We start from the raw sequence: 9,765 nt of genomic DNA, 5'->3' as shown, positions 1-9,765 counted from the left end.
GCTCCCTACACACTGCCCTCCAAAGGTCCACATCATCATTTCCATTTCCACAGCAGAGCCCGATACCCTGAAAGCTCTCCAATACGCTGTGCCTGAGGCTGAAGCGTACTTTGAAGTAGGCCCCTTATCCAGCGAGGAAGGTGAGGAGATGCTAGAGATGCTCTTAGCCTCAGACAGACGACGGCTAAGCCCAACTCAATGGGCCTATTTCCATCAGAGCTTCCCTAGTGGTGGACAAGCCCTGCTCTTCAAGCTGACCTTCCACGAGGCCAGAAAATGGGCATCTTACACGTCACCTTCAGAACTAGTGATTGCTCGCACAGCCCAGGACGCCATGCACCGCCTGTGCGAGAGACTGGAAAAGTCACACGGCACAGTCCTCGTGGCTCATGTGCTTGGCTATATTGCTTCCTCACGGTGAGTACTGCTGTATCTCTAACGGAACAGCCCACATTTCCTGCTGCTCATAAGGAATACATCTAAATACAGCCAAAACCAGTCAAAGCCCTCAGTTCTTTGAGCCTGTGAATGTGTTCATATATATATTTAGCAACCATAACATTCCTCTCATACCTGGCAGCCTATTTAAAATATTGTCTTGAAGGGAGATGTTCTGGGATTACTTGGAAAAGGAACTCGATCTCCATGGCTTATCCAGTGTCTAAGCTTTCAGCTGAGACTGCCATGTGTGCATGCGAGCTACCGAGAGCTTTGGTGACTAGTACTTTTGAACTGCCAGAGAAACCACTCAGCCTCCCACTACAGATACCAGTGTAAACACTAAGGAGGAGGATAAATAATTTCCTTTCATGTATCACACTTCATTTGCAGAAATGGGCTGTCAGACATGGAGCTGAAGGACATTTTATCCCTTGATGATGAAGTTCTCTCAGAGATTCACCACTGCCACCTTCCTTCAAGTAAAACTATCCTCCGCCTTCCTCCTCTCCACTGGGCACGGCTGCGCAGGGACATGGGAGAGTGCCTGGCAGAAAGGAAGGCAGACGGCTTCACCCTTCTTTGCTTTGCACACAGGTACTCTTAGAGGGCAGAGAACGAGAAGCCAAACCTCTGAGTATGGGATGTTCCCATCCGGGGCTTTCGGGCACCCTGCCTAGACTTCTCTCCATCCTTAAACTCTGCCAGTGCTGAGACTCTAGAAAACACCCAGCTCTAGCTCCCTGTTCCAGTACATCTATTACTTTTTCCCTTGCCAGGCAATTCGTTGAAATGGTGCAGAATCGTTATCTACCAAAACAAGACCAAATCAAGAGGCATTTTCTCCTGGCAGATTTCTTCAAAGGGACTTGGAGCTGGGGAATGAAGAAACCTCTTACGTTACCACACCTTAGCGGGACTTTGAATGCCGACAGGAAGGTGATGAACATCAGCAGGCTTTTCCATACCTGTAAGCTCTGGGCCAAGGCTCTGTGTCTCCGGATTGCTGCACAGGGTCTGAAATCAGAAGACAGTGGAAATAATAGTCAATGAAACTATTCAGTGCTTTCAACAATCACAAAGATATATATATCTATTTCAAACAGATCTCTCCAACCAAGGAGATCTACAGTCATTTACAAAATTTCTCATGCAGTTTTCATATATGTAAAAGGCTACTGCAAAAAGGAAGGAAGTAATCTATTATTCACATCTGCAGAAAGGCAGCTCTGCCTTAGGTTGTAGTAAGAGAAATTTAGACCCATGAAAAGGATTTCCTACTAACAGGAAAACAATGAAAGTCCTGGAAGTGCTGTGTGGCATACCACGAGATAGCAGCTAGCACTGCAGTTGTGAAAGCAAACGGATTAATTCACAAGCCACGTCTCAAATCCACTCTTCTTGTTACTCCTAGGTAGCCCCTCAGCCACTCTGGTTCTCTGATACTGTTGCAAATCTGAGGAAGTTGAGTGAATTGCCATTTCATTTACTTAATGCTGGACGAATTGAGGAGCTAAAACGGGATGTGCTGGGTAAGGACCGGGCAAGAGGGGGTATACAGTGCTCTGCAGAGGCACGCTTCATGCCTACAGCCGCAGGTGAGAATCACAGCCTTTCTGCACAGCATCAATAACCACTGCGAGAAGGAAGCTTGGAAAAGAGAAATAAGCTAACTTTTACAAGCTGTTATCCTAGAATTATCACCACAATCCTGTCGTAGCTGAAAGAAATGAGCTAGATCCTCCAAATACTGAGAAGAAAACATATTAAAAAAAACCCTAACAAACTAGAAAAAAATACATAAATCATTTAAGAGGCTGAAGAAGGAATTGTGACAATGGGAGCCTGCCACTTCCTCAGCAAATGAGTCCTAGTTCCACTGCTAGTGGCTGTTAATCTTTCTATCCCCTTCCTCCCCAAAAAAGCATTTTTTATCTCAGTCTTTTCAGGATAACTGTGCATTCTCAGGGCTGACGTCCTCTGCTCTAATGGTATTTCTTTCCGCAGGGAATATGAACTGGATCAGCTGTAAAATAATTGCCTCTGGAATAAAGAGTGTTGTTGACGACTTTGCCATGTGCACTGAATGCATCCGTTGTCCAGAACTACGCCTCATGCAGGAAACACTTCTCCTTTTGAAGCCTGCAGTCAGCAGCGTACACAGCCCTGAAGGTAACAGCCATGTCAGAGGGACAGAGCGTGATGCAAATGTTTACCAGAGAAAAGAAATGGAATTTTCCTTTCTGCATAAAAGTACTTTTATGAGGAATTACAACCAGTGACAAAATTCTCTGTTCTGGGGTTCAGAGTCATGGTACCACCCCTCTACGATTTTCCGCTTCCGACCCTCCAATGGGCTAAATAACAGAGTTCGCTGCCCTTGGTTGTTATAGCAATAAGTATAAGCAAGAGCCTCTCTGCATACTATTCCTTGGCATCAGCTATAAACATAGGTCTTATCACTCTGAGAGCGAGCAGTTTCTGCATAATACGCTGTTCATTTCAGTGGTTAAAAAGCTAAAAGTAAAGCTAGCTAAAAAGTAAAGTTACTGAACAAAATTGGTCCTGTTTTACCTCAAACCAGGACTGGGAGCCATCAAAAGACTCTTAAATGCCTCATCCTGGTATGGGAAGCTGAGGCTTCTTCTTTGCCAAAAGACATTCTGTCTATTTGATTAGATCAGTTCACCACGACCACAGCGCCTGTTGCCCCACATCTAGCAGCAGTACCTGCTAGCTATCTGGATTCCCTCGTAGTTTTAAAGCTAACTGGATGAGAGGGTGCCCAGTGCTGCTACCCTGCTTCTCCTCAGAACACCCACTCCTCCCTCAGGGGACAAATCCTGCCACTCCGTTACATTTGCCCATGTTTTACGCTGTAGCCTTCCTTACATCATTCAAGAGCCTGGCCAGATAAGGCCAGCTCAGTTCATTACATACTGCCTATCACATAAAATACAACTACAGTGGCTCTCACATCCTACCAGAGTCATGTTCTAAATCGCTTTTTCTGTCTCCACCCTCTTAGGAGTGAGTATAATATACACAGAATTGCTGGCCAGGCTTCTTTTTTATGTGCCTTCTTACCCGGAGGTAATCGGGAAGCTGTGCCAGCAGTGCCTAAGCTGGTGCAGTGTCTGTCCCTATCCTGTTCTCATCCCTCTCTGCGGATTTCTTCAGCCACCTGGTGGGCCCCTACGCACAACGCTCACCGGATTCCTCAAAGGTAGGATTAGTCCTGGGGAGAGATACAACCCAAGAATATATCAAACCATTCATCTTTTATGAATGAGATCCAAGAAACATAATAAATAAGCGGAGCAAGAAGGAGAGAACATCTATTTCCGTAGAGATACAGTTTTGCCTGTGAGCTTACACAAAGGCAGCATAAAGGTCCCTTTGCCTTTGTGCTCAGTCATGCACCAGTCCCATTCGCAACTGCTTCAACAAATGAGGATAAAGTGGGTCATTTTGTCGTCAGGACAACAAAAGCACACACTGACCTAGATATGTCTGAGGGAACCTAATCTTGCTCTTGGCACAGCCTACAGGATTCAGACAGTATAGGGGGGGTCCAGTTGGGGAAACAGCACATGAACAACCTCAAAATGTCTCTTTTCCGTCTGCGGTATCAACAACAGCCTCTCCTGTGTGTCTCACGGCAGGTGTCACAGCGATGGCACTTAGTTCTGACCTCCGGCTGCTGGTGGCAGGTTCCCAGGATGGCTCAATGCTTGTCTGGAATACGGAAGTTTTTGAGATGCTGCACGCCCTTCTTGGGCACTCTGGTGAGCCTTCTCCACGTTTTACGATTGGAAAGCTTTTTTCACATGTGAAAAGAGCTCTAACAGCTCAGCAATCCTTGAGCTGTAGGCACACAGACACCTCCTAGCTGCCAGCATTCTCCCCATTGATGAAAGCCCTGAGAATCCCTCACTTTGCAAATCCTCCTCTTATTTTATAGCTGAGGTGAGGTGTGTGAAAGTGTTTGGAAAAGGAACCCGTGCTGTTTCAGCTGCCATGGATCACAGTCTGCGCATATGGAATTTGATTTCTGGCAGACCAAGGTTTATTATCCAAGACACGCGTATGGAAGAACAGCCCTCACATCACCTTCATGTGGATGAGGGACACATGATTGTATATTCTTCCTCAGACACAAAGGTATGGCCAGTCTTTAAGTTAAAGTGTGCTGAAAGAACAAGAACTTTAGAAGTTACAGCCACAATCACAAAGGTCGTAGGACAGAAGAGCGACCTGTCCTTGCTACTTCTATCTCTTTTGCCACCTCTTTACTAGGTCAATGCTTGGCACCTGGAGACAGCAGAACTCATCTTCCAGATTTCTGGAGAGGCGTCAGATGCATGGACATGTTCCACAGTATTCAGCCCAGGGCTGGCGATTATGACTGTGTCTGAAGGAGGAACGCTGAGTCTGTGGAACAGCAACACTGGCGAGCTGAGATCCAAATGTCAGCTGTCAGGGCTACAGGAAGAAACACCAACATCCAGCGTTCTGATCCAGAAGCAAGGGAAGATGATAGTGGGATTTAGTGGGGGATCTCTATCCACGGTACACATCTCTGTGGTCAACTTTCTTATAATATTTCTTGTATTTGCTTTTAATATGCAGAGGTTTACTGAGCCAGACAACAGATCTGGTAACCAACAGGCCCTCCTTCTCTATTCTGAACAGAGCATCCTCCTCACACTTCCATATCCTAGTTCCCAAACAGAGAAGCATAAGACTTTCCTTCTGCACTTTATAGCTCTGCCCAACACCATGTGGCCAAATTAAGTTTCACTGCTAATGCATCCTCTTTCCTTCCCGAGAGAGGCAGCTCAGCTATCCCAGATTCATGTCTCACTCCTGCCTTATTTTTGTGCAGATCTCTTCTGATGGAAACCGTCTGCTAGACAAGCTTCCTGGAAGGGTTTGCTTCGTGGTGGCATCAGATGATGAGTCCATTCTTGCTGCAGGTTCAGTAGCACCCATTCCTTGGGAAAGCGTTGGTAGTAGCTGCTGTCCCACACGCCAAGTGTGCTTTAAAAGGGGCCAGCATGTGGAATTTCCCAGGAGCCTGGCCTTGTTTAACTATTGTGCTTAAGGGAGTGACAAAGATTGGGTGAAATTCTCTTTGTGAAAAGTCAGAACATTGCATGCGTACCAGGAGCTTTTTCTCAAGGGAATAAGTGAGATGTAAGTAGTGAAAAGGACTTAAGCTGGAATGATTATTTTTTCACGTTTCTAAGCTACCCCTTGGGCTTACCTTTAAAGAAACACAGGAATTAAATCATATGCAGAAGGACGTAGTGTTGAAGAGGATTAGAGACTTCTTCTGCTCAATAAATCAGTAACTAACATTTTATTGTTTAAGGCTTTAAAGAATATGTGCGAGTGTACCTGGCAGACCCAAAGGGATTCCACAGGTTCCTAGCAGCAGATTTGGAACACGACGGAGCAGTTCGAACGGCTGTTATCTCTGCTGGCAATAGCGTTATTGTTACTGGTTCTCAGGCTGCATCTATCCAGGTAGGAAGGAAGGCTGGGCAGCTTCCCAATCAGAAGCATCTCTTACAAATGCAGCTTACAGAATATGGCCTCGTTCCAGTAAGGTCATCTTGATCCCCAGCAACCTGTCTGGGGGTTGGGTTTGCAGTTCTGAAGATATTTTTAGTACTGCCACACTTCCAAAAAGAATATGAGCATTGACCCCTCTCTTCATTGCTTCAAGCCTTCCTGTCCTCCTCCTGGTTTTGACACTGAATGGAGAGCACTCAAGCCAGCGTATGCCAAATGCCTGAAATACAATTTTATTTCTGAAATGTCTTAAATTTGAACTCCTAAAAGCTGCCTTATTACCCATCTCTGAGCAGGAGCCAGATGGAACACACAACATCTGAGCATCATCACTTGCCAAAAATAAAAGAGGTAAACAGCCAGTGCAGTCCAAAATGTGCAGGATCTAATTAGGGATCTTGCAGAGCAAAGGAAGCAAACGGGCTGAACGGCTCCAGGTGCTACAAACATTTGCTTTAGAGTAAATTGGTGCCAGCAGTTACTCAGTGTTTTGCCTTCTGATATTAGGATGTTATCCTTTGACTACTTATGTTACAAGTTAGTTACAGTATATTGTTTTACCTCTTAAATAGGACTAAGTAGCTCAGGCACTGACGACTTCTCCCCCTTCAACTTTTCCCAGGTGTGGAGTTTATCAGACCAGGGGATGTTGACTGACACACTGGAGGGCATGGGAGCACCAGTAACGCTCTTAGCCCTGTGCGACTGCACTTTGGTGTCTGCCTCCCACAGCACACCGTATCTAGGAGTGTGGAACCTCAGTTACAACCATCAGCAGAAAACCTTGGCACCAATCCCAAACTCAGGCTGTGCTGCACTGTCCCATGGGGGGAACTATGTCTATTTTACCCAACCTGAAGACAGAGATAAAGTCATCATCTGGAATGCCACAGAAGGTGAACTGCATCTCAGAAATACTGCATTAAATTAAGCCTGCACATGGGGTAGGAGAGAAACAAAGCAGGTCACAGAGGGAGCAGAGGTGGGGTTAGCTTTCCGAGCATATGACAAGCACCGTCTGCTCCTTTCTGCTTTTTCTAAGCATGAGATTTAGGAAAATTTGTTTCAGGCGTGGAGAGCTTTTTAACCTCTTTTCCAAAGGTTTGTCTAGAATAGCTTATTATTATGACATGGGAAAACTGGAAATATGAATAATATGCAAATTATTTCACAAATAAAGAAGTCAATCATGAGCCTCATCTGAGGGAAGACATTCACATGCAGTTAGAGTAAGAATTTCCTTGTTTTACAGGTGAAGTGCGTGACACACTGGACACCTCTGCCCGAGTGAGATGCCTGGAAATAGCTGAGCGAAACCAGCTCCTTTTCACAGGGCTTATATCTGGAACAGTCCTTGTCTTTCCTCTGAACTCCACGCAGGATGTAGCATGCATCCCACCTCCAGAGTCACAGAAACCAGTCAACGACATCGCAGTCAACAAGCAGGAAAAGCAGCTCGCCATAGCATACGATGATTTAGTCCTTGTGCTGGATATTATCCCTGCAGATCCATGCCCAGTGATCGACAGGCCCACCTACACCTTTAAAACTCAAATCCCCGGCTCTCTGATTTCCAGAGTGGCTGTCCTGGCAGATTACAGAGTCCTCTATGGCATGACTAGCGGGGACTTATTCCTTTATGACTGCCCTCGGGCCCAAGTGTTTCCTTTGGAAGGTCATGGAAGCCAGATCTCCTGTTTGGAAAGCAGCCACGGAGAGCAGCGGGCACTCAGCGGATCCGAAGATTCCCTGCAGTGTCTCTGGGACTTGGAGTTCTGTCAGTATAAGGTACTACAGTGGTAAGACAGTGTCAATAGTCGATGACTGCCCAGAGCTGCCAGGGAGGATCCTACCGACAGGATTCCCAGCTCTCAAACAGCATACCCAAATCCTGCATGTTGCTGTTCAAACTGACAGGCAGGAAGCTATTCTCAGCACCTAGGTCTGATTTTAAAGCATCCGTACGTCTAAATACACTATCAGGGTGCCAATGCTCTCTAAGTGAGTAAGTGCTGTTAACATCACTCTGACGCTAAACTTAAGTCATAGGAATTATTTATCTACACCTCATTACCGCTCATTTAGCCAGTGGAAGCTACATGACACAAATCAGTCAGAGAACAAGACTTCACAAGTTAACAATAGCAACAGAAGGGGTAAATTGGGCCAGCTCAGGAGAATCCAGTAGGGGGGAAAAAAAGTGATGGTGGAGACTGGATCAATGCTGTTACTCTTTCACCTGACAACACACTGCGGATGTGTCTGTCTGAGCCATTCCTTTCCACAGGTGGAATAATGGGCTTTTGTACAGTCATACTGGGCTGTCTTTCCTGCACAGCTATAGCGTGCTTCACAAGCTAAGGGCTTTATTTTGTGATACCTCCCATCCTCCTTCCAGGATCACTCTTGTGAAAATCTTTATTTATTACCTCTATTCTTAAGCACTGAGTAACCCCTGACTACTCTAAGGCATCTTCTCTTCAACCTGTATTTACCAGCACAACAATCTAATCCTAACCATCCATTTTCAGCCCACATCTCTCCTGAAAGGCGTTTGCTGCGCTTGCTTCTCAAAAGATGACAAGTACCTGTACACTGGATCGCTGGATCAGTCCATTACCGTCTGGGATGTTGCAAGCGGTGAGTAATGGTGAAATGCTGCAACAAGGAGGAAGTCGGTACTCCTTCCTGTATTAAACAGGCTCGTAGCACCCTTCCTGTTGTAAGAAGGGAAACATGCCATGCAGCAACAGTTTGGGCAAGCATGATAAAAGAGGCAAGAATAATGAATCCAGAAGCAGCCTGCTAGCTGCAATTGCAATACTACAGCTGCAGCATTCCAGCACAGAGTAGAGAAAAATATTCTGGGTTCAAATATCAGCAGCAAGATTAAGGGCAAAGCAAGAAAAATCTGTTAAGTCTCTATTATGCAAATCATCTATAATGCTCTAAGCAGAAACAAGCAGCATGGCTTATTTTTTCCCCTCTCCTCTTTGCTCTTCACATGACCCAATTTTACTGAGTTAAGTTGTCTGGTGACAAGGGACTGTTTGAGGGAAGTGGCACATTTTAAGTCCAATCCTGCTACACAGTAAATGCTTTATTCTGAGCTTGGTCTCTGCAGGTGCCTTGCTGGCTGTACAGTGTGTGTACACAGCCGCTCACAGAATTGTACCAACTGCAGATGGATTTGTGGCAATAACAAAAGCTGGTCGTATAATTCGTGAGCAGTTTCACTGCCCTAAGACCACCCTTCCTCGGTATAACCCACTCCAAAACACCGTGGCAACGTGTACAGTAAAATCCAGAAAGACGGACAGGGAAAACTCCAGCAAGCAACCGTACAACCAAAGAAATTCTGGGAGCCGAATTCAGACCAGCAAGGTCTCTCAAACCTGTTCAGTGGTGTAAAAAGCAAAGATGAATAGGACAAAGCAGCGTAAACACCCGGGACTGAGCTTGAGGGTTTCTCTTTCTGTCCTTTTGCCTTAGTGCCTCAGAATCGCAACATTAAACATTGCCGAAAACCCCCTCGCTGCGGTTATTCAGAGGCTGTTGATGCCTCGGCGCGACACGACTGCTGTCACGCACCACAGTACTAACCGTTTAAGAAACATAAATGAGAAAAAAAAACCCAAACCAGCCCTAAACCCACATTTCATCCCGCTACACCGGAGCGGGCACAACAGCTCGGTTCGGACCACTGACCGCAGCCCGCCCGTGGCCCAGCCGCCGCCGCCGGGCACT

At 46.0% G+C, this 9,765-nt stretch overlaps 1 protein-coding gene across 1 annotated transcript in view; it reads left to right on the top strand.

The window, feature by feature from the left end:
• NWD1 (NACHT and WD repeat domain containing 1) overlaps positions 1 to 9,429 on the top strand; it is a 15,670-nt gene extending 6,241 nt beyond the window's left edge. Inside the window, exons 7-21 of the mRNA XM_009895197.1 lie at positions 8 to 417; positions 832 to 1,035; positions 1,218 to 1,377; positions 1,853 to 1,970; positions 2,446 to 2,637; positions 3,470 to 3,664; positions 4,104 to 4,226; positions 4,403 to 4,602; positions 4,738 to 5,010; positions 5,327 to 5,417; positions 5,816 to 5,970; positions 6,641 to 6,914; positions 7,271 to 7,806; positions 8,550 to 8,658; positions 9,143 to 9,429. Of these exons, the coding sequence (XP_009893499.1) occupies positions 8 to 417; positions 832 to 1,035; positions 1,218 to 1,377; positions 1,853 to 1,970; positions 2,446 to 2,637; positions 3,470 to 3,664; positions 4,104 to 4,226; positions 4,403 to 4,602; positions 4,738 to 5,010; positions 5,327 to 5,417; positions 5,816 to 5,970; positions 6,641 to 6,914; positions 7,271 to 7,806; positions 8,550 to 8,658; positions 9,143 to 9,429 (3,327 nt within the window). The remainder of the gene's footprint in view (positions 1 to 7; positions 418 to 831; positions 1,036 to 1,217; positions 1,378 to 1,852; positions 1,971 to 2,445; positions 2,638 to 3,469; positions 3,665 to 4,103; positions 4,227 to 4,402; positions 4,603 to 4,737; positions 5,011 to 5,326; positions 5,418 to 5,815; positions 5,971 to 6,640; positions 6,915 to 7,270; positions 7,807 to 8,549; positions 8,659 to 9,142) is intronic.
• Positions 9,430 to 9,765: the final 336 nt, after the last annotated feature.

This window comes from Charadrius vociferus, unplaced genomic scaffold (assembly GCF_000708025.1).
Source record: "Charadrius vociferus isolate BGI_N301 unplaced genomic scaffold, ASM70802v2 scaffold291, whole genome shotgun sequence".
NCBI classification, from domain to species: Eukaryota; Metazoa; Chordata; class Aves; order Charadriiformes; family Charadriidae; genus Charadrius; species Charadrius vociferus.
The sequence above is the reverse complement of the archived record's forward strand: the minus strand, read 5'-3'. Positions and strand labels throughout refer to the sequence as shown.